Below are 25,438 nucleotides of genomic sequence, written 5' to 3'. Positions count from 1 at the left end.
ATGTAATTTTGCCCTAAAGTAATACGCTTTTTAAATTTAATACAAAATATATTCTCCATTTTCTTCAGAAATGTATGATCTGTAACTTATGAATACAATCAGATAAAATTTGTCACCGGTTATAATAATAATAATAATAATATTTATTACACTTAAGCATACACGATTGATATAAAATTCATAAAGCAATAAGGCATTCATTTTCTTACGTCCGCCGCCGTCTTAATAATGTAATGAAGTTGGCTATTTTCATAACTAAAATGATCTGCAATGGATAATGCTATTTGTCTTGTACAACACACCATTTCCTATTTATCCGAGACACTTTCTATTCTTTTAGAAAGAAAAACGAACTTTAGGTATTAGGGTAGGTATTGAATAGAAAGTAGAGAAACCTACGTAGGATTTAATTCAAAGGGATAGCCATTTAGTTTTTGGGTGGAAGATGATACACTCAGAAAAATTTTGACTCTAAATTTAAGAATATGTAAGATCGTGGGAACTTAAGTTCAGCATTAGCTGAAAAATGAAAAATGTATTGAGATTTGAAAATTACGATTAAAACTAAATGATCAAGGATTTAGGATTAGGGCAGAGGTGTGCAAGAACCGTTTGAAACCGAATAAACATCAAAATAAGTTTATTCAGGTAGCATTTTGACCATCGACGTACATGTTTCATTTGACGTTTTTTCGGTTTCAAACGGTTCTTGCACGTCTCTGGATTAGGGTATTGGCATTCATTGGATGGGATTTGAAATTAAAATACTGGGTGTTTATGTTTAAGGATTTTCCATTTTTCTGTGTGTAGCCTTGAATAAAAATCCTTTTATGCCCAGAACTTCCGGCGTTCCACGCAATTTCTGTGGTGATCGAATATACCTGGCTTTTTTCTAATATTTCGTACGTATTGGGTACAATAGCCTAATTCAGAACTTGCTTCAAATAGGACCATGTTTAATTACTTGAAATTTAGCATTGTAATGTATTTTTGATTTTTTGGACCGCAAACAATCAGATAATAATGTTGTGACAGAGATAGGTAATATTTAAATAAAAATTTAGTACTAAATTTATTAAAGAAAAATTCAAATTAAAGATTTCTCCTGAACATATTTTTTAATACAACACTATTTTCACGTGCTTTTGCATAATCGGATTTTCTTTGTGTTGGTTTCTGTCATGACTGTTTTCCCGAGACCTCGTCGTGCACCAAGCACATGAGAGCAAAGTAGCTATGTACTAAAAAAAATTTTAAGGAGAAAGGTGTCCCCTTTTTGTGCTTTTTAGCACTTTTCTGTTCTCAACTCAAGTGCTTCTACACTACATAATCAACTTCCCTGTGTTGGTGTTTGTCACGGCTGTTTTTGGTGGTTTTTAGAACACGGCGAGGACTGGGGAAAATAGTGGAGACAGGAACCAACACAAAGAAAAGACTATAATGCAGAGGCAATTGAGAACAATAAAGTGTTAATTAAACATGTTAATTTTTCATTGGAATTGCACCATTATTCCTTGTTTTAGCTCATAAATTGCAGGCCTAGTATGTGTCTTGGCTAAATATTTTCCAGTTTTGACAGTCAATGTATTGCAGCCCTAAAAGCTACACTACATTAAAATTCGAAGAACAAAGAATTTTTCTGAGTGAAATTCTTAAGAGTTTCTTTTAACATTCTCATTCCAATAGCCATAGTCTTTGATCTTTGACAAATCGAGCGTCACATGAGTGATATTTGCTTCAGTCCTGCAAATCTTCCCCACAAAATCTCTCTCGGCAAATCTTCAATGAGCCTGAGCGTGGAATTGTTAGATTCCGTGGCAACATTGTATCTGGCAAATACCATTGGTCACAGCTTCTTTTCTCCTCCTTTTGGAAAAGAGAAAAAAAAGAATCTTCTTGAAGTGCAATTTGTCATCGACACGAAGCTCTTGCACACGATATGTTAGGAAAAAGACAATAGCTGGGCTAATCAATTGCAAATTTATTCGGTGTCAGACGGCGAGAATGAGACTTGGAGGGTCAAAAATATAAGACTGGTGGTAAGGGAGAGAAAGAAAAGAGTGTCACTGTGCATTAGCAATCTGATTGAATTACTCGGCAGTCACGTAAAGTATCTAATTAAGTATTTTCTTCCATCCATTTTACCATTATACTGGTAGTCCCTCTTTTTTTCAAAAGATAGAGATGGTGCTTCATGCTAAGTACTTCGCATTTTGCAATATATTGTAGAGAGGGTTCTTTGATCCTCCAAAAGAGGATTATTCACTGTGGTTTAAACTTTGCCCTGACTCGCACTGGTTTGCTGATTTCGTCAATTCTTGGAGGTAGATTGTGGAAAGTTGTTAGTATTTTAACTGGGATTTTAATCGCAAAACTATCATTTGATTCACCAATTTCGGCAATGTCAATTGAAATGGAAAATCTTCTATATGGAGGATGAACAGGCGGTTTCTCAATTACAATTTCTGGATCTTTTTTCTCCACAGGCTTTGCCAATTCAATAATCCTTGGTGATGGCTTGTAATTCAATGCGGACTTCTTTACTCTGAACTTCTCGTCCGGGGATACCGACCTTGATCTCACTTTTACCGGCTTTGCCAAATATTCTAATCTCTTCCAATGTCTAATCTTCCCAAAATGTTTCACCTTTCTTTTGGGTTTCCCCATTTTCCTCAAATACACCACAGGAATTTTTTTATAAAAATTTCAAACAAAAATCGCTCGTTTTTTTTAACGGCTTTCTGAAATTCGAAGCCCGGAAAATCAGAGTGAAAATATTGAGCACGACCCCTTTATTAAGCATGAAATATTATTTGGAAATTGTGGTATTTTTAGCGAAATCAACGGACTTTTTTAACCAAAAAATCACTTTCAAGATCATCCAGACTTTCTCTCTCCGACTTTTAACCGTCTTGGTGGCAGTTGTGTTGTGAATTCAACTGTTTTTTTTCTCTCTATTGCCTCAAATAAAAAAATGAAGCAATAAATCACCAAATATAGCTCAAAGTGACTTGGTGAAAAAATGATGTAAATGAAACCAAACTTTCAGGGGGTGACGTGAAGAATTCCACATATGGTCGGTTTGCAATGCATTTCACTGTTTGAAATTGAAAGTGGCATATCTCAATTTAAAATGATATCGAAAAGGTTTAGACAGACTGAAGCTATTTTCAAGTAAAAGGTCTGAAAAGTAGTCGAGATAGATTTAGTATGATGCTCTAGTACGAGCTGGTCTAGTATGACAAATGTTTTAACAAAAAAACGTACAAACCTTATCTTTCAGAGTAATTACACTGGTCACAATCACAAATGACAAAAGCTTGGTAAATTGATACTTTTCTGAAAGAAAAGATTTGTAAAATGGGTAAATGAATTCTGTTAAGAGTATGTCAAAGTTTGTCAGTCTTTCCGGATTTGTTAAGACTTTTTCTAACCTTTCGTAAGGATAAGAACATCTTTTTTCTACATAGAAACAGGAAAAAATTCCTGCCTCGACCCAGGCTTGAACTGAGGGTCTTTCGCTATCAGGGCGAATGCTCTACCAACTGAGATATGGGGGCAATGGCTCTGATTGTCTTTGCCACTAATCTCAACCAATTGCCATGTGCACTTCAACTCGAAAGTGAGTCGAAAACGAATTGAAGTGCGCATGGCAATTGGTTAAGATCAATGGCAAAGACAATCAGAGCCAGTGTCCCCATAACTCAGTTGGTAGAGCATTCGCCTAGATAGCGAAAGGCCCACAGTTCAAGCCTGGGTGGAGGCAGGAATTTTTTCCTGTTTCTATTTGGGTTAAATTTGTGGGTTGGGAATCATTTGTTCTGATTGTCGCTCTGTGTGTACAAACACAAAATGTCTTGTGAATTCGTACCAAGCGAACAGAAGTCTGTTCAATCAATTTCACAATCTTTTTTTCTACAAACTTTAAACAGGAAATTGACAAATTTTTTTTTCAGAGTACTGTCCATAGTATTGCAATTGAGAATTAACTTTAACAAAATAGTTCGTTATTTCCTTAATAGCAAAACTGTTTTGTAATTATTATTAAAATACTGTTCTGTTTATTTTTTATATTAAAAAATCAAATGATTATTCGATTAAAAGACAATTTGGGAATAATGGGTAAATAGTGTAAAAATAAAATACACACAAATAAATATTTCGTAAAATTGTTTGTAAATGTTTGTGAACTCCTATTGGGGATTTGCAAAGCGAAATGTTCGTAAATCCTATAACCCACAAACAAGTTCGTAAAAGTTTTTATTTTTTCACAAACATTGTCCGCAACATGATCACTTGATGAGCATTTTTTGTACTTTTACAAACATTTGTTTGTAAATGTTCGTAAAAGTTTGTCATTTTTGTGTGCTTACGAACATTTTTATGAACAAATGTTTGTATAAGTACAAAAAAAACTTGTCAAGTGATCATGTTATGAACAATGTTTGTGAAAAGTACAAACTTTTACGAACTTGTTTGTGGGTTTTACGATTTACGATCATTTCGCTTACACACACATTTACGAACAATTTTATAAAATTTTTTTTTCTGTATAGTGGAAATATCATTTGAATTGTATGTTTTTTTTATTTATATGGTATGTGTCTTAGCTTACAATTTTCTTCTGATTCTAAATACGCTTTAACAGAATTTCAATGATTTTTTATACGGGGCAATCATCTTCTAGATGGACCCCTAATAAAAAAAATGATTTTTGATATTTTTCTTCGAATTTTTAAAAAGAAACACTTTTTTTTCGTAATTACCCAGCGAGCACCAAATGCAAACCTATTTCAATTCAGCTGAAAATATTTGTATTTTCAGCTGAATTCTGCTGATCTTAGACGAAAATTCGCGAATCAGTGCCATTTCCATATATTTGGTTAGCACTTTTTGTTCGGCGATTGCTGATCGGTCAGCACATTTCTGCTGATCAATTCAGCAAAAATATGCTGAAATCGCTAACTTTTTCAGCTAAGTGTGCTCGCTGGGTATTGTGTTTTGAGACAATTCGAATTTCAACATAAACGTCGTTATTTTTGCAATTATTATTACGTCAATGGGTATTTCAACCCTCCAGTTGGTGAAGAGATTCGCTGGCATAATTTTCTATAAATATACATTTCATTTCTCATCTGAAAATAAAAAAAAAGCTGCTAAAAGAAATGAATTTGACATGAATCTTGTTCGGAATGTATTTTGCAGCTCCATTCAGTATGCATAAATCGCGACGAAGGCACAATCCGCGTGGCACGAAAAGAGGACGTCCTCGAGGTTCACGTCGCGGCGGTGGCAACAGTCTGGGACGTCTGGAGGCAGTTGCAGCTCATCTATCAGCAGACGGCACTGCAGGTTGGTATCACAGAAATTCTCAATATACACAAACCCGCATTTAATTTCTCAAGAATCCCGCTTTGATCACTATCACTGCGCGTGTTGTTAAACATTTCCGCGTGAAAGGGCTCACCCCCCAAAAACATTTAGTCACGATAGTAATCTTTTTTGGGGGTGATTGTATCTCAACACCTCTTGGGATTTGAGAGTGGCTCATTGAGCTGTATCTTTTGTATTGATCACGTTTTCACTTCACGTGGACAATGAGGTAATTCTTTTTCCGGGGATAGAAAAATTGTTACCGGAATTGAGGACACGTGCTAATACAGACATTCACCCTTGATTCTGCACGCACACAAAATTCACTTAAACCAGATCGAGGGGATATTCACTTGATTATTAAATGACTTAACATGTTTTTGTTTTAGGAATATTTTTTAATTATTTAAACGGACAATAAAAATGTGAATGAATTTTTAGGATCATGATAAATATCAATATATTGTAATACTATTGACTATACAGGTTGAAAATTAGCACCATCTTTTATTTTTACAGGTTCCCTATAAAAATTAGCCACGCCCCTAAACATTTTTTTATTTAAATAAAGGACAATGGGCAGAAATGTACGGGAGCTGGTCCAACCCTTCGCCAGAGATAGAAGTAGGCCCATTTTGTAGGTATTGGTGTAAACTTAAAAATTGCCGAGACCCGTATCAGAAAGGACTGTCAGTCCTTGAGAAATTAGCGATATCCTTCTGAAAATTCACAAGTTTGACATTTTATTTCTTAAAAACAGCTTAACCGATCTTAATGAAATTCGGGTCAAAGTTAATGTGCGACCTGAGCCTTAAACATATATTTTTAGATTTTACCTTTGACTGCTCTATCTGGTGGCTCCCATACAAACTAATCGCGTTTTAAAGCCTTCGAAAATTACAGGACAATAAAATGAAGAAAAAAATCGTATGACGGGAAGCCACTGGTAATTTGGGAGTTTTTGGAGTGTCTTTAACATATCTCTCGAAGAAACTTATAGTCCGTCGCGTCAAGTTTCTGTGATATCTTAAAATAAAAGTTCTTAAAAAATAGGTAGAATTATTTTTATGAAACTTGCTTTTTTTTCTCGACAACGGTATAACGTAAGTTGTGAGTGCCAAAGAACTATTTCTAAAGGAGAAATCAAGGAATATTTCTCTATAAGAAACCATACCCCTATATCTCCATTTTCCTTGATCCAGATTTTTCTCAAATATCCTCGAATGTCCTTTAATTTCATTAAAAGCATTGCGTCCTTTTGTCTCCTTAAAAGAAATATTCTCCTCAAAAAAGGTGCTAGGGTTGCTGAAGATCATAGGGTTGGAAAGGTACCGTTACCAAAGGAATTTTAACAAAAGGCTCAGAGTATAATGGCTAAATTAAAATATTTTTACTTTAAAATGATTATTCAAAATTTTTGAATAACGGTAACTTTTAGGACCATGTGATTTTCAGAAGCTAACTCTTTTTTTTTCAAGGAGAATATTTACTGAACAGACATTTCCCTACATTCAATCCATTTTATGAATTTGAAGAATATTCAAGGATTTATTAGGTAAATCTGGAAAATTACAGAGATAATGAAGAGATAAATATATAGTCGCAGACTATTGTCATTCATAGTCGTTTTCGGTGCCCCGCTGTACCTCCTATTGTTCTGCTAGATGAGGTGATTCCTTTCACTGATTCTGTGAAGAATCTTGGGGTATTATTTAATGATACTCTCACGTGGAGTAATCATTTTTCTGAGGTGTGTAGGAGGGTTTATTATGGTCTTCGGACTCTGCGTCGATTCCAGTCCTTTACCCCGGTCGAGACTCGCCTACTTTTGGCTAGAGCTTTGCTCGTTCCACACTTCATGTATGGGGCGGAACTTTTTTTTGGCACTGACAAGACTTCTTTAAAAATGCTGAAGAGAGCATTTAACTCCCTTGTAAGGTATGTATTTGACCTTGGTCGCTTTGATCATGTCACCTCTTGGGCCACCAGGATTCTGGGACGGCCATTCCTGGACCACCTTCAGTTTCGGGCTGTTGAGTTTATCTGTCGCCTGTTGTGGACAGGTCGACCGGCATATCTTGCGGGGCTGATTGAGCGCGGGCCGTCCGAGAGGTCTTCGTGTCTGCTCATTCCGAGATCGGTGGGTCGCATCTTGCGCTGTTCTTTATTCGTTGGGGGAGTCATTTTTTGGAATGAACTCCCACGAACTCGTAAGCGAGAGCTTTTGAATCGCTTTGCGTCATTGATTGAGTGATTTTTGACCTCATTTTGTTTTGTTTTTCTTTTCAATTAATTTCTGTTATTCATTTGTATTTCGTTTCTTTTCTCTTGTTCTAATTTTTATTCTTTTATTCTGTACAATTTTCATGTAAGAGGGCATGCCCTATTGGTTATCAATAAATTCAAATTCAAATTCAAATTCAAATAGTTTGTTCTAGAAAAATCTTCTTTGAGCCCTTCTTTACAAATTGTTCTTTGAAATGACCAACTTAAGAAAAACTGTTACTCTATAAAAGGAGTTTTGTAAAAAAAATTCGTCACTTTTCTTAATTATATGTTTTATGCTCTAGTGCTTTTCCTACATACTTTTGGGGTTGGTTCCGGAACAAAAGTTGTTAAGTTTGCCAATACCTATTCGATCGTATAGGTCTCGTATAGGCCTCTAGGCGAAAGGTTGAACCATTTTGCCCTTTGTCCTTTATTAAATGTGGGTTTCTTGTAAATAATTGATGATACTCCTATTATATTTAATAAATTTAATTAAGGGTAAATGTAAATGATAATTTGAAAATTATATAATATTCATTATAATGCGTTAAAAAGAGTTAATCCTTAATATTCCACACTTATTCCGGAACAACGCTTTCTATAAAAGGAATGCTTCGAAAAATTGTAAAAAACAAATAGTCAAACATAAATATTGGCAATTTTGCAAAAAATCAAATTTATAATAATGAAACCCTTTTCTGGTTTAATTTAGAGTAGTGAACATTTTTTTTTTATTATTATGAATGTCAACCTAGGATCAAACATTGAGCGTCTGTGTTATAAAATTTATACAATTTAGGAGTATTTCACTTCCCCGTGTGTTCCCCTACAAAACAAAAATTTCCGTGCTTCATCTATTACATAAAAACATCACATATAGATCTATTTTAAGTGCATTTCTTGTTTATTGAAATTCAAGTGAATAGCCCCTTGTGAAGGGCTAATTTGTCAAAAGAGGGTGACAAAATCTGCCTCGAGTGTCCTCCAAAGAAAATCCGCATTGGCAATTTTCAGTAATTGCCCAAATTGGCGCCAAATTTGCCGGCAGTCAATCTGTCCTTTTTGAAGGCTTCTGCGCCAGAAGCGAGATGTGCGTGATTGTGAAGCAAATTGAAAGATTAGAATCCCCAATCATGCACCACAACTTCACTGATTATGCTTTCAGTGGGACCATCGACGAGTGCTGGTGATTTATCGGGAGTCCAGCCGCCGGCTGTTCCGCCCATCGTCCGTCGTGGACCCGGAAGACCAAGGCTGAAGATCTCTGGGCCGCGGAATCAGGGCTACAGAGGCAAACCACGACCCAGGAAGCCAATTGGGCCTCTTGTGGTGCCACTTGGTCAGAGTCCGGGGCCAACACCTCCGGGAAGGAGTCCAGCACTAAGTCCGGCTCCAAGTCCTGCCCCAGAGAAAACCCATGGCTTCTATCAGCCCATGAATGATAATGTTTAGAAAAAATAAAACTGGGATTTCTCTTGGGCGAGGATTTTCCCAGAATTTTCCTCGGTTGTGTAAGATTATATTGTCAAGTGTAGATGTTCCTTTTTTTTGCAGAGAAATACAGCAATTAAAAAAGGTAAGAAGTCTTTCAAAACAAATTCTTTTATAACCCATGTTTGATTGATGCTGAATGAAGAAAAAGGTGATAAAAATGCTTCAATTGGTCATCGGTCGTGAAAAAGAACATCGACACTTTCATCATCAATTCATTCTGGCGTCTATGGGATAAATAGTGGTCAATTAGCACTTGTTTCCTATGATGAAATAACATCTGAATTTGCATGTGAATTGTGCTCATTTTCTGCTTCATTTTGTGTGAATGGACAATTTGAAGCACAAGAAAAGATGTATTGAAAAGATTTCCAGACAAAAACTTTACTTTTTAGCATATGATTTAGCAGCTTCATTTGTGTTGTTGGCTTTTGGTTTTTGTGGGCAAAAAAAGGGAAGAGATTTTATTTGATGTGTGTACTTAACACTGAAAAACTTCCATATAGTTCACATGAGAAAAATCCACAATTGTCAACGTGCAAGATTTCTTATCCCAATCACGTAAGTGGCATTTATACCACTTTTGATTTACATAAATTCGTTCAAGAGGCCCAACGAGGGAACAACACGAAGAGATGGACAAAAAAGTGAGACATCGCCTTTTTGTGTGATTCTCTCTTACTTCAAATAACTTGATTCTTTTTCTGCTCAACACTTTCATGCTTGTTCTTTTTTGTCAATTGCAACAAAATACTGAAAAAGTCTCTTAAACATGTGAAATCGCCACGCGGGGGGCTCCAAACTTGATGGATTTATTGACTGGGAATATAAAGAAATCCGAAATTGCGATTTTGGATTTAAGACTTTGGGTCCTGAATTTAAAATTGATGTTTATGGATTTACTTTCAAGTCCATTATTTTACTGATCGTCTCAAATAATTCACTGAATACTTAACTTTACGCGTGGATTTAATATTCGATTGACTTTCTTTTCACAGATAACTGTCCCTTTTAATATGCTATTGCCTCTGCTTTATTGCATTTATTGATATTTTTATTGAATTTTAATAGTTTTTAATATTCTGCATTGGCTCTTTTGCTTTACTGATGAAATATTGCAAAATTAGTTTACAGTTTCACTGAACATTTGAATTAAACAATTGTCTTAATAATTTACCAACTGTATTGACAGTTAGTTAAGGTGGGACTACTTTAAACTGAAAGGCTACATTTAGATACCGTACTTTCGCATGAAATATTTGTAGATCTAAATTACTTTACGTTAAAGCCTAATTTAAAAAAAAAAATGCTTCTTTGAATGTAGGTGCAACAAAATATATAGGGATGTTTTCGGATACACCTATCAGTCGACCTAGGGAGTCAAAATATGATCTTACTCCCCCTCCATTGTCTTCTTTCTCTTCCAGAAACATGTTTTTAGGATATCTCAGATTGTAATAAACATTAGGGGAGGCTGGGGCAGTAGTAAACATGGGGTAGCACGAAACATCGATATTTATGTCTATACTACTCGGACTTATGTTGACCATTTCTTCAGTAGAGAAGGATCCCTATGAATTGATATAGCTAGATTTTTTTTAGACAATCTGTCCTTCTGGTGATCGTTGCAATCTATTGATCAAATCTCTCAAATCATATGAATAAAACACACAATTTCACCAGAGCTTTCGACATCGTGTCGTCCTTAATCTTCCTACACAGAAAAAAAATATTTTTTTAAAAATGTTCGTAAATGTTTGTGATTTCCTATGCGGGAGTTACGAAATGCTAGTGAATCCTATAACCCACAAACAAGTTCGTAAAAGTTTGTACTTTTTTTTCACAAACATTGTTCGTAACATGATCATTTGACGAGCTTTTTTTGTACTTTTACAAACATTTGTTCGTAAATGTTCCTAAACACACAAAAAATGTTCGTTAAATTTTGTCATTTGTTTGTAAATGTTTGAAATGTTCGTCAGGAAACCAAAAATTTACGAACAAATGACAAAATTTTACGAACACATTTTGTGTGTTTACGAACATTTACGAACAAATGTTTGTAAAAGTACAAAAAATGCTCGTCAAGTGATCGTGTTACGAACAATGTTTGTGCAAAAAGTACAAACTTTGACGAACTTGTTTGTGGGTTATACGATTCACTAGCATTTCGTTACTCGCCCATAGGAATTCACAAACATTTTCGAGCATTTTTACAAAATATTTTTTTTCTTTGTAGTGTTAAATCTAGCTCAGTTCCACCACGGTCGGCTATCCCTTTATATGAATTGATATAGGTCTCAACCTCTGAAGTGCAATAGATGAAAAAATACAGTGTTTATAATTGCCCCGTATTTACTGCTACCCCAATTTTATTGAAAAAGACATTTTCAAAAACACTAATAATAATACTGAAGAAATGTTTCAGAATTATTAGAATAGAAATGTACACTTAAATATGTTCCAAAACATAACACATACAAAAACGTACACATTCGACTCAATTTTGGAATATCTTCACTGAGAGAAATCCGAAAAAAGTTAAAATAACATTCCTGAAATGTTAATTTTACCCTGCAGTCTTGATCCAAAATCGGTGTAAATATTACCCTTTTTAGGTGTATTAGGGGTTAAAGGTACCCTTCTTCATGTTAATTTTACCCTTAATAAGGTGTAAAATTAACATTAAAAAATGTTGATATATTTTTACACCTAAAAAGTGTTAAATTTCTGAGGAAAAAATGTTAATCGAATCCCTCTTTTTTTCTCGTGTTAAAACCTATTTCTGGAAGACAATACCCGGGGCTTGGAAAAAAAGTAATATTCCGTCTGTTACGAAAAAAGTCATTCATTTTTTCGTATACTTATGATGGGTTTGAATAATACTTTCCAACTACAATTTTTCGAATCTTGGGATTATCACAAATTAATTCTTTGTGTCCGAATTAGGGGTGAACTACGAAAGTTACATTAAATTCGAATTGAAGGACTTTCTTCCGTATTTGAGACTACTGCGCCCACAGGTTTCGGTTTTATGAACTTAATCTGTTCTAAAGAATCATCAGTTATTTAGGAGGCTAGGCCTTGCCATAAAGCGTGGAATCGAATGAATTTCCCCGTGGAAAAATGGCTCTTAAATCTTAATCGCAGTAGATAAAAAAAACCTAATGCAGATTTGGAAAGGTCATTTTATTGTTATTCTTTTAAACCATTTCTTTGCTTTATTCCTATGGATGGTTAGCAAACTCCCGCACCTTCTTCTTAATTCCCCTCATCAGGTTCTTGATAAGCTCTTCTCCACGGGCTCTGACGACGTTTTTCCATTTTTGCTTGAAATCAGGCAAACTTTTGGCTGGTTTAGCCTTTTTCCTGAGATCCTCCTTCATAATTCCCCAATAGTTTTCAATAGGACGCAGTTCCGATGTGTTGGGCTTATTAAACTCTTTCTGCACATAAATGACTCTATTGTCGTTGAACCACGCAATCGTATCCTTAGCGTAGTGACTTGATGCTAGATCTAGCCAAAACAATGGTGGAATATCATGGTTTCTATAGAGCGGCAGAAGACGTTTTTTGAGACAATTTTCGATGTAAATCTCTTTGTTCATGATCCCGGTCATGAAAAATTCTTGACTTCGAAGACCACAAGAGCAAATTGCCATCCAAACCAAGTAGTTTTTCGGGAACTTGGTGTAGTTCTTGTATCGATACTTGCTGTGTACACCTGCACTCAGAAAAGAGCTCTGTGGAAACAGCTCTTAATTTAGTTCTTGAAACAAGAACGGGCATTTGTGTGTTGGGTTAAAGACTATTTTACTTGAAGTAAAGCATTTATTTTAGAATATGCTTTGGTTCAAATACGTAGTCTTTGAATTTTCACAAATGGAAAAAATAGACTCTAGAAGAATTTTAAGTACTGAGAAGGTCTTGGAGCAAAGCATATCGAGTTTTGATTCCAGTATCAGATTTTCTCTGCTGTATCGCAACAAAATTGACGTACACTCATAATGAAAAAATGCAATTGAATTTCACGTTTTTTTATTTAATTATCACCGTATACACCTTTTATTCTATAATTTTAAATTCATAAATTTTCTTTTAAAATCTAAAAGTGAAATTAATCAATTTTTGTCTAAATAAAGACTCACACTTGGGAAGATTTTTTTCCATCCGACTATTAATGAGCAAGGTGCCCGACATGTTTGCAGTTTTTTTTGACGGGAACCACCTCGCAAAAATCTTTTGAATATTTCACTATATAAGTTTTCTAAATAAAAAATAACTATCACACAACACTCCAGAGAAACGAGCGAGCTTGTGTGATACAATGTTTTATTTTTCAGAAAAAAATATTTTTGTATTTTTCGAGCATTAATTCACCTAATTTTCGCAAAATCCTTGTCGGCACTGTATTTTTTTGAATCACAAGACACTTCACTACTTATAGAGGCTTCTTCTACAGATTTTCACTATAATTTCATTGAGAAAACTCGCGAAAACAATCACAACTTTGCGAATTAATTGCACTGTGAATTATTTTGTCTGCCATTTGACAGCATTGAAAGTCTCTGGAAATTTTCTAGTGAAATGATACTTCGCTCAAGACACGCCAGCTCTTAGTTGATTTGTTTTAGAACGCAGCTCTTAATTCAAAGCACGTCATGTTTAGGTTGATTCGGCTCTTAAAATAATCTTACAGACAAGAGCTGTATTTTTGCAAATCCCATACAAAGTTAGAACTGCCTTTTTCTGAGTGTGTGCGAGTCTTTGCCGTATAGTATTGTTGTCCAGGCAATTGGTGGAAGTCGGCTTTCACGATCTTTCAAAACCTTTAAGAACACCGAGAAAAATGTGGATGGTAAAATTTACCATCCTCCATACAAAATTCTAATGGCCGGATAGTAAAAAATTCACCCAGGAAACGCGATATTAAATTGGACTGTCAAAAATTGTAGAATCTATTGCATGGATAGTAAATTCTAATAGCCGGATGGTAAATTCTAATATCCCCGGATATTAGATTTTACTAGCCGGATGGTACATTTTACTGGCAGGATAGTAAATTTTACTAGCCGGATGGTACATTTTACTGGCAGGATAGTAAATTTTACTAGCCGGATATTAGAATGAAAAATGTCGGAAAAATCTATTTTTCCTTATTTTCATTGATTTTTGGCCATTGTTTGAGGCCTTGGGGCCCTTCTTGGATGATATTCTCTGTATTTCAAGCCATTTTGGTGCGTGAAAATTGACGACTGCGCCGAGATTTGAACACGCGACCTTTGTGATGACAGTCCAGCATCTTCCAGCTGCGCCACGAATTGCTATAATGTATTCAAAGCATATCGGGAACCGTTGCATCGGCACCCACGATATTCCAAAATGACATTCTAACAGCAGGATGGCAAATTTTACTGGTTTGGATAGTAATTTCAATCCAAATTACTATCCTCCGTTAAAATTTACTGTCTTCCAGTTAAATTTTAACATCTAATATGCGGCCAGTAAAATTTACTTCCCGGATATTAGAATCTAAGAGAGGTCAAGGTAAAATCTAAATGAGGATAGTAGATTTTACCATCCGGCTGTTAGAATTTACTTTCCATAGGATAGTAAATTTTAAAATGTCAAGATGGTAGATTCTAAAGGAAAGTTTCTATGGAGGATGGTATTTTCTACTATCTTTTGAGATAGTAGAATTTAAAGACACGATTTGTAGAAAATACCATCCAAATTTTTCTCGGTGAAGGTGATCATTCAGCTTTCTGGACCTTGTTTTGGCGGACTGTCGTTGCTTATCTGTACGATGAGGTGCAGGTTGGGCTTTATAAGTTACTAAATCATTCCTCTTCTTAATTTTATGAACTAGGTAGTGTGAAATACCCGTCTTTTTGGCCACATCTCGAAGGGATAGACAAGGGTTTCTCTTAAAGTACCCCAGCACCCTTTTCTCCATGTCGCGGTCTTGAATTCCAGCACCGAGAAAAATTTTATGGGTAGTATTAATGTTTTTCTGGGTAAAATCAAATGAAATTATGGGTATTTTGGCCCCAATGGTAGAATACATTTGATTTTAAAGTATTTTTTGATTTAAATACAGATGACTTTTACTTCAAATATTTTTACATTTGATCTGAAAGGCAGTAATCATAGCCACAACAAATATATTTGTATTTATTTTGAATGGCACTGTATTTGAAAAGAAAACATGTCTTTTAAATCAAATACATTTGCACTTTATTTCTAAAGTGGATTTTAAACACTTTCATGGGTAGAATCAAAAATTTCTGGGTAACACTACCATAGTTTCAATAGTAGAAATATTTGTTTTAACCACGATTTACCATTAATTTAAATACACAATGGGTAAAATTAAAAATTTCCTTGGTATATTTAAATGTACTTTACCATAGATTCAATGGCAAATATGTTTGCTTTGATATTCCTCCACATTAAATCAAATAATATTCTCGGGTATATATAACAGTACCAGGGTATATTTAAAAAACTCTTGCTATGATTTCAAAAATAAATTTATTTGACATAAATAATGTGTATTCACAATAAAATTGTATTACATTAATTTCTATGGGGTGTTGCACGACTTTCTAGTAGTTTCGTGAAGTCTTCTTCTCAGCTTTTGGATGTATGTTCTTCTGCTTTCTCCCAATTGTGTTTACCAGTTTCAGAAGAAATAAGATATTTCAAAAGACTGATTGTGTTTTGCCCCGTAAAGATAAACGATGACATAATGAAATCTGAAAGACAGAAAATAAAATTAAATGGAATTAAAAATCTGAATCTATATGGTATCTATTGAAATAGCGGAAATAGCTATTGAAAATAGAGTGCTGAAATAATTATAGTCCTATCCCATAATCTTTAAAAGAAACCAACAATAAGTCTCGAAAAAACTTATACGTATAATATGATGTCCTTTTATGTTAATCATAAAAAATTTAATTTTGATTATAGAATCTTGTTTTCTCAAAACTTTAGTAGAATTTCGTTTTTTTATTCTGGTGATAATTATAATTCCAGGTAATAATTGTAGGGCTACAGTATTTATTTTTCACCAATGGCGGTTAATAATTTGTAATTATTCAATGTAACTTACTTGATCAGTGGTAGTGCTCCTCGTCTACTTTTATTACAGCGCTCACTTTTCTAAGTTGTGTTTTGCAGATTTACGGCCTTTACTGTTTCCTCTGAGTTCTGCTGCTATCTGCGAATCACTTTTCCAATTCCATGGAAAAGACAATGATTGTCCTTTGCCCAGTGAACGGATTCAACGGTTACCACGATTGATAAAAGAAAGAATAAAAATAAAAATGAAATTAAAAACTTTTCCAGTATGATATTTTCCAAAGCGATAATTGAAAATACATATTCAACATAAATAAGTTGATATAATTAACATTTTTATAATAAAAAAATTATGCGAGGTCCAATATTTCTTTGTAAAGATCAATGCTAACTTTCACAGATTATGTAATTCTTATTGCATTACAAAAAAAAATCAATTTTCTTACCTTGATACTATTTAGGTCTCTCCTAGATGGAATTTTTGAAGAAAAGTAGTTCGATAAAACAGATGGGGATAATTTTCCAGCTTCTGCTCACGGACGTTTCCAATCAACAATGACTTGCAATCAGGATGATCGATTGAACTTGAAAAATATTGAAAATTACAAATCGTTAGTAAAGTATTAAATAATAAAAAATTCTTATGACGAATTTTAAATTTAAATAAAATAATAAAAAGTTTGACATTCCATTTTAGCTTAAAAGAAGAAATAAATTTAATTTAATTTACCGAATATGATTAATACTTTTCTGGCAAATATTTTTTTACTTACCCAATCTAACGATTTCCAACACTTTATCAAATTTCTTTGTCGATCACTTGATGATTTTTGCCACTTTATAAGTTTACTTATTCACTCTAACATTTTTTTAGTTTTTTTTTTCATTTTCAAATAGATTGGAAATAATTTGTGTGACAACTTTTCAACTCAGCGGTTTCTTCAAGACTGACTCGTTTTAATGTTTTCCGTACTGATAAAATCAGTCATAGATCTGAATGTAATTTCCTTTTTTTCAAATACTTATGCTATTGATTCAAAAAATAGTATTAGATTTGATTGGTTTTTCATTCTAAATAAATATAAATTTCATTCAAATTATTAATTGTTATAATCAATGCATATAGAAACTAATATTATTTATTTTATGCAAACACGTCATTTGAAGAACACAATACACTGACCCTCGTGCATTTGCGTTCGTGCGTGTACGCCAGCCAAATATTAAATTTTTGGATGATTTAGAGCGAAATTCATTCAATTTTTTTAAAATGAAAATTTAAAAAACCTAATCAATAAGAATGCTTTAATAATTGGTATTTACCTTATTCTTTATAACATAAGTAAGTTTCTTAGGCATGTTTAAGAGAGATTCATGAAGAATTTTTAGCTCAATCCGCTCCCTCTACCAAAATTTCAGCCCGATCCGTGCTATAGAGCCGGAGCTAATTAACTTAGAAAATTGGAAAGTTTTCTTTTTAATTATAGCACCCCTAGCTGTAGTTTTACGAACTTATGATGTTAAAAGGAGATCGGCATTTCACGAAAGTTTACCAAAACGCCCTCATTGATCAAATTATGAGAGTTAGAAACAGAGCTATAACCATTTAAAGAAAAATAATTTGATTCTAGCCCGGGAAGTTTTGCGTTTTTTTTTTTTTAGTCGAAGCTCTAAGGCCCAGCTATAACATACTGAAATTTGAGCGTGATTGATGCCATAGAGACCAAGCTATTGAGAAAACAAAAAAGAGGGTTTTTACGAAAATGTGAAATTAGTTGCAAATGACATGTTGTTTCATTTGGCTAAAGTTTAAGTTTAAATAATAAAATGTAATTATTTTTACATATTGTATTCGATTAGAATAAGTAGTTATTCACTTAAAACGTATTGATATTTATAATGAAAGGAATTTAATTTTCACCCTAATTTAAATGAATAATTTTTCAAATTATAACGACTGCAGTAAATGTAAAAACCACTGTTATTTGTATTTAACGACAAAAACCATTCGTATCAAATATTTACTCAAAGTTCTTTAATTTTTACATTTAAATGAAATGCATATTTTATACAGAAAAGTTTCCACAATTCAATTTAATACCTGATCATTTAATGTTTAGATAGAAAAAAAATCATTTGAAATAAAATTTTGAAACAATTGTTTAAAAAGTCTTTTTCATTTGAAATAAATACAGATAATATTAAGATGTATACAAAAATGTCAGTATTAAATTTTACCCATTAAATTAATGCTTGTTGCATTTGATTTCATAAAACAGTACTTTTAAATCAAAAGTAAAATTTTATTTTTGACAACACAACGTTGCACATTTAATATAAATGTGTAGTTTTTCATTTTCAATGTATAATTGTTATTTTTACCATATATTATCTTTGATTCAAAAGCTGAGGTATTTATTTCAAATATTTAAACATTCGCGCTAAAAGAAAAATTATTTATTCTCCGTATGAATGTAAAAATATTTGAAATTATTGTTATTACTTTCAAAATCAAAATTATTTCGTTTGTATTGAAAGAAAAGTCAATTGAATCGAATATTTACCCAGAATTTTTAACATTAAATGCAAAATATTCAATTTAAATAAATTCCATTTTTCTCAGTGAGGCTTCCTACCACTAGCTTGCTTTCGGACAATCGTCTTTGTATCCTTGAATCGCAATACTACCTTTGGGACTGTTAAGCGCGACTTCCCGGTGAGTTTTCCTATTTCCGCATAAGTCGCATTTGGATTTTGTAGGTACACTAACGGCCAAAACATTAAATACACCCTTCGTAAGCTTAAACACACGTGATTTGGACCGGGAAAACGCTGTAATATCCAGTTCTATTGACTGAAATAGTTTCATTATAAACCTAAGAACAGTTTTAAACAAGATTTGAGAAAATACATGACCTACAAAATTTATAATTTGAGGATCAGTCAAAAATTAGCTTTTTGGAAAAAAATACAAAAGTAGCCCCACATTCTAAAACTGATCCAATCTTTTAATAATCATTTAATATAAGCTAAATACTATTAGTAAATATTATTAAGAGTCTGAAAAACTGAAAATAATACCGAGGGAATATTTTTAGGACGGTTTGTGGTCGGTTTCCGGTGTGATGTGTTCTGAAAGGGGTTTCTTCTTTGAATATTGAAATTTTTAGTCCAAATTCTACTTTTTGATATATTTTTTTTTTATTTTTCAAATTTCTTCTTATTATTGTTGCAATTTCATTTCTTTTACTTCATTATTTTATTTAAATAAACATGAATAAAATCATCAAATTTAGTTTTCCTCGAAGAATCCTCCTTTAACTTTGATAAGCGCCTCACATATTCGAGGCATCCTGTTGATCAATTTCTACAAAATGTCTGAAGGAACTTTGCCCACATATTCTGAAGTGTTTCCACCAAGATTGGAACTGATGTCGCGCCTAATCTCGAACCTTGTGGTCGAGAAAATCCAAGAGTATTGCAATGAGGCTACAATCGGGTGACTGGCGTGGCTAATGCATTCAGTTTATTGGGCGTGGGTTTTTTTTCAAGAGGATAACGAACCCAAGCATTCCCAAGCATTCCTCAAAGCTTTGTAGAGGTTTCCTTCTTGAGAGAGAGAAACGCAGGGTCCTAAACAACATGCATGAGCCACCCCAATCACCCAATTGTAACCACATCGAATTTTTCTGAAATTTTCTAGACCAGATGGTTCGAGAGAAGACGCGACATCAGTTTCAGTCTTGGTGGAAATACTTCAGGATATGTGGGCAGAATTCCTTCTAACATTTTGGAGAAATTGATCAACAGGATGCCCCGAATATGTGAGGCGCTTATCAAAGTTAAAGGAGGATTCTTCGAGGAAAACTAAATTTGATGATTTTATTCATGTTTATTTAAATAAAATAATGAAGTAAAAGAAATGAAATTGCAACAATAATAAGAAGAAATTTGAAAAATAAAAAAAAAATATATGAAAAAGTAGAATTTGGACTAAAAATTTCAATATTCAAAGAAGAAACCCCTTTCAGAACACATCACACCGGAAACCGACCACAAACCGTCCTAAAAATATTCCCTCGGTATTATTTTCAGTTTTTCAGACTCTTAATAATATTTACTAATAGTATTTAGCTTATATTAAATGATTATTAAAAGATTAGATCAGTTTTAGAATGTGGGGCTACTTTTGCATTTTTTCCAAAAAGCTAATTTTTGACTGATCCTCAAATTATAAATTTTGTAGGTCATGTATTTTCTCAAATCTTGTTTAAAACTGTTCTTAGGTTTATAATGAAACTATTTCAGTCAATAGAACTGGATATTACAGTGTTTTCCCGGTCTAAATCACGTGTGTTTAAGCTTACGAAGGGTGTATTTAATGTTTTGGCCGTTAGTGTAAATGTCAACTATCTGTTGTTGGATTCTCTCCATCTTCTTGAGATATCTCAACCAAAAATCAATATTTTTTAACGAGAGTGGTATCAAAATAAAACTAATAAAATTCACTGACAAGTGACAAACAAAAAGTAAACAATAGTTGAAACTATCAAAATCACATCAAGTGTTGGGGAAATTCAAACGATTCCACGCTTTAATTTGTTTTAGTTCCACAATAATTCTTTTTCTGTCAAAACTACATTACGTTAAAGCCTAGTTTCCTATAAAGATATACGATAAAATCGTATACCAATGTAGCCCCACCTCCCCCTACTTTATTAAATTTGATTACTACTCATCAAATTTTACTAAGATACTGAATTAAACATTCTAGTTTTACTAAACTTTCACATTTTTTTTTTATTTCATCGCTGGATAAGGTTTTGGTTATGATACAAATTAAAGCAAATATTTTTAAATTGCCAAATTGATTCTTTTAAACAAATCTAAGTAAAACACTCTTTGTATCTTCAATAGAATAAGTCAAACTTCACTTTTTAATCTAACGAAGTTTACTGCCCCCTGGTACTAAATTAACAAGAAGTGTGGGAAGGTGAAATTTTTAATTTTGCCCAAATAAGAACACTTTTCACGCGGTAACGCACTTAATACAGCAATTAGACAATTTTTCTTAAAGTGTTTTTCCATTTATACACAAATCGTGCGTCACGTTTCCAAAAAAAAAAATGTGGGAGAAATGTTTGATTTTACGTTGTTTTCCAGTGGCAATCCCAAAATTTGTATTTACCACCAAAATTTACTGATTTCCCAATCGTTTTTTGTCTCACGAGGAGTTCAATGGAGAATTAAATTAAGAAAGGCAGGAAGACGCCTCCGGAATGATAAATTTGATTGGTGTTAATGGGATCGATGGGAAAATTTCGTGATAAAAATCTCAAGTATAATCCGTCCTAAAGTTGTTCTTTTTCGGACTTTCAATGGGATTTTTTTTTTGTTCTTAAGTGGTCGCTGCTATTTTCGGTGATCTTCTGTGTCTTTTGTCTGCTATTGTCCGTTCCAGAGGAGCCAAGAGAATTGTCTTTTAGGGGATTTCTTTTCAATCCTTTCGGTGCATTTTTCTGTGTGTCTTTTGCGTGGAAGAGAAGAATGGGTTAAGTGGAAAATTGTGATCTTATTTGCAGGTCTCAATTACCTTGGATTATCCTTGCAAGTGGACTTCCCACTGAGAGATGCTCTTTTTCTCTATCTCTTGTGTCTTTTCTTGTGGCTGGTAGATGATCTTTTTCAGGGGATAGAGATCTTCTCTTGAGTGATGTCGCCACTGAAAAAGATCAACGCGGTTACTTTGAGTGATCATCTTCCGACACTCCGCACTGACTCATCTTCTCGAAGCAAATCTCGATGTTTTCTTACCTTAGAGATAGTCGTTTTTGCTTAGAGATTTATCGTTTAACTCTTAATTGTCGACTGAAAAACTTGAGATTGTGCTTTAAATTGTGGCAAAAGCGCTATGAAGTATAAATCTGTGTTCATTTCCAGGGATTTATTATCCAATTTCATTCAATTTAGGAGGAATGGATGAATAACTTAATACCCCAAAGATTTTTAGAATAATGGAAATTACTAATTGTCGCTAGAAGCGCTCCGGCAAGTTGGTTAGTAGCGAGAATATAATGAATCTAGCATGTTAGCCAAGAGACGGCTTAACGTAATTTTATTCGACATAATGGTTAACCTTGTAACGACGAGACACTTTTTACGGACCGAAAATCACCAATAAAAATTTAACCGATAGACAAAATCAATGAGACGTCTTATATCTAACCTTGGAAAATCCAACAGAGTCTGATTCAGTGCATTTTTTACCTCTACGAACGATGGGTACAAAAATAGCCCAAAATTTAAAGTAATTTCTCTGACGAAACCAATGAATAATAATTTTCAGTCTAATGAAAAATATTACATATGAGTAATGTAGTTTTTATTCCCAAAAAGGGTTTTCCTTAAAAAAAAATTGGAAGTATAAAAAAATTAAAATTATTTTTCAATATGAGAGTTTAAGGATTCGTCATTTTTAAGCTTAAATATTTACTATATAGAAAATAGCTGGAGATTTTCAACAAATATCCTAGATTCGTTTAACCTTCTATTTTGCAATTACGTACAAACATTAGAAAAAAATAACTTTAGGTACTCAGGAAAAATTATTTTCTTTATAGGGCACCGGTGTTCCAATCGTCCTTAAAGGGTTAAACTTCATTTCCATCATTTTCCATTAAGTCGTCTCTCAGCTTAAGTCGTAAGTGGTCTAGGGCATAAGCTTCAGCCATATGGTTTAACGTCTTTAGTTTCTTATCAGTAAAGAAGTTTAAGAAAATTTGGACTTAAAATAGGATTAATAAGGACAAATGATCAATTACATTCTGAAAAACCAATAAAATTAATTGTGAGCCTTTGCATTGAGAAAAATCAACTAAATATCTAAACTATAAAGAATACTGTCAATTGTTTGCCTTATTTATTATTAATCAATAAAATTCAAATTTTAAAGCACTTTTCTCCTCAAACAATTAAGGGTTAAAACATTAATCATCCGTATTTTCTTTTGGTGGTTATTTGGTGGATTCTCCCCCAAGAAAGGTCCCTTGGAGAAAAAAATTTATGGTTTGGAGATTTGTTTTTTAACCATGTCCCATCCACTTCTTTCACTCGTCCCATTTGTGCTGAGAAATGTTCAAATATTTCACATACTTTCGCACACACAATAAAATTATTCACAAAAGTCCCAAGAGAAGCACACCTGAGAAGACACCTCGCGTCCCCAAAAGGGGGTATGGGATGGTGTAACATATAAGAAATTAATCGGCACATTCCCATTCAGTTTCCCACAATGCACCGCGGCATTTGGAGGTCACGGATCTCAGAGGATGCTGCCGGGGCCAGGGAAGTGTCCAAGAGACGCGCCGGCTGCCGCCCAAGACAATAAAAGTCACATTACCTGTTTCCCCATTTAATTTATGTAAATCGCAAAGAGGAAATAAATTCCATTCGGTGCAATTTTCAACCTTCTCTCTCTCCTGGGCAAGATGCTGAGGAAGATCAAAGAGCAAAGAACAAGATTTTAGCGACTCAATTCGCATGGATTTTAGGCAAGTGACCAGTTCTTTTTATTATTATTATTTTGGAGCCTCCTGCACGAGGTACTTGGGCCAGGTCAATTGAAAATTCGGTGTGATAAGAGACTTTCCCATTTTGGAAATCCATCTCAGACGAGTCTGTCAAGTGACCAAGTGCCGTTTTTGGTTTAACCTTATGAATAATCATTTTTCGAAAGGTTTAATTAATAAAAAATGGCAATAATTATTGATGAGAAAAATTGCTCATCAAGAATGCAGTTTTGGTATAAATAAAGCTGTTTGAGTTTTTCCGTTAGTTAACTGTCATTTTAAATTATCACCTGAAATTAATTGTGTTGATGATCTTGACAGTAATGTGATAGAATAGCCCTTTAATTGGTTAAAGCCAAATTTTAAACAGAACAAAAATAGATTTAGGGTAAGTGTACTAAATTCCGCTCAGCTTGCAATTCCGGCCACTTTTTTGTTCCTCTAATTTACATGAATATTTGATTTTTGTATACTCTAAAGATTATACAATGCAAAAAATAACAAAAAAATGTAGCATCGACAAACGAGATGATGTGAAAAACGCATTGGAATAATTCCCGAAGGGCAAAGAACTATGAGAATGAAAGTGGCCGATATAGGCCACCAAAGCTATGTCTACATTTTCATTAATTTTAAAATATATTAACAATTATTTTAGAGAAAATAAAGACGATAAACTGTCTACAAGGTTCCAAGCAATACTCTTTAAGAAGAAGGAATAAAAAATTCAATTTATATTAAAAATATTATATTTCAAACTTGAGATTTTGGCGCTTGCATGCAACTATGCCGAAATTTTCACACTTACCAAATTTAATTTTTGAATTGTTTTTAAATAATTTTTCTTGAAAACTACTCTGAGTCTTATGCCCTAGACACACTTACGACTTAAGCCGAGAGACGACTTAGTGGAAAATTATGGAAGAGTAGCTTAATTATTATTTCGAATATATTTACGCTAAGCCGTCTCTCGGCTAATCCTCAGGTCTGTCGAGGCCCTTATTTTCGTTTGGCATTGGAGGTTTTCGTAAGGTGACTCGCGACCTCCCCATAAAAAAATCCTCCCGAAGGAAATTTCATCGAAATTCGCTATAGAAATTTCACTAGCTATTAAAGGAATTTTCCTCCACAAGTCTCCAAGATTACCCATCATAGGACTTTGAGTGGAATTGATCCAGAAATTACCCACTAAAGAGTGGAAATTTCCCAAGTAGATCATAGAGCTTTCCATTTGTATTTTCTTCTATCGGAAAACATGGTAACTTCCAAGGGAATTCCAATGGAATTCCTAGAGAAATTTCTATGTGCAATTTCCATTATCATTCTCTAGGATTTCCCACCGAAATTTCGATATTTACATCAGGGTTTTTCTTCCTAAAATCTCCGATGATTCCAACAACTAGAATTAGGGTGGAACCTCTGGTAAAATTACCCCGCTGAGGTGTCGACATTTTCCAAAGAGATCCCTTTAAATTCCCTTGGAAAATTTTCCTTAAAAATTCCCTCGGAAAATTTTGCTGGCTCCCAGTGAATTCCCGATGACTTCAAGGGGAAATTTTTTTACTGGCATTATTGGGGAATTAAAAGGAAAATTTCCTCCTAGTAATTGGGGAAATTCCCTAGCAATTTCTAGAAGATTCCTCCAAATTTTC

At 33.7% G+C, this 25,438-nt stretch overlaps 1 protein-coding gene and 1 long non-coding RNA gene across 3 annotated transcripts in view; one reads left to right on the top strand and one right to left on the bottom strand.

Moving 5' to 3' along the window:
- LOC129810437 (chromatin-remodeling ATPase INO80) overlaps window positions 1-9,221 on the top strand; it is a 144,700-nt gene extending 135,479 nt beyond the window's left edge. Inside the window, exons 9-10 of the mRNA XM_055860925.1 lie at window positions 5,206-5,352; window positions 8,807-9,221. Of these exons, the coding sequence (XP_055716900.1) occupies window positions 5,206-5,352; window positions 8,807-9,093 (434 nt within the window). The 3' untranslated portion in view covers window positions 9,094-9,221. The remainder of the gene's footprint in view (window positions 1-5,205; window positions 5,353-8,806) is intronic.
- A 6,396-nt stretch (window positions 9,222-15,617) lies between these two features.
- LOC129810434 (uncharacterized) lies at window positions 15,618-18,105 on the bottom strand. 2 transcript variants are annotated; one of them, XR_008752739.1, is made up of 3 exons: window positions 16,665-18,105; window positions 16,250-16,401; window positions 15,618-15,890 (listed from the first exon to the last, which is right to left on the bottom strand). It is a non-coding gene; the product is annotated as an uncharacterized LOC129810434 (long non-coding RNA). The 2 variants fall into 2 exon arrangements; XR_008752740.1 differs by having other exon boundaries at window positions 16,250-16,802; window positions 16,992-18,105.
- Between the last annotated feature and the right edge of the window lie 7,333 nt (window positions 18,106-25,438).

This window comes from Phlebotomus papatasi, chromosome 1 (genome assembly GCF_024763615.1).
Source record: "Phlebotomus papatasi isolate M1 chromosome 1, Ppap_2.1, whole genome shotgun sequence".
In the NCBI taxonomy this organism is placed as follows: domain Eukaryota; kingdom Metazoa; phylum Arthropoda; class Insecta; order Diptera; family Psychodidae; genus Phlebotomus; species Phlebotomus papatasi.
This window is presented reverse-complemented; position numbering and strand designations above follow the sequence as displayed.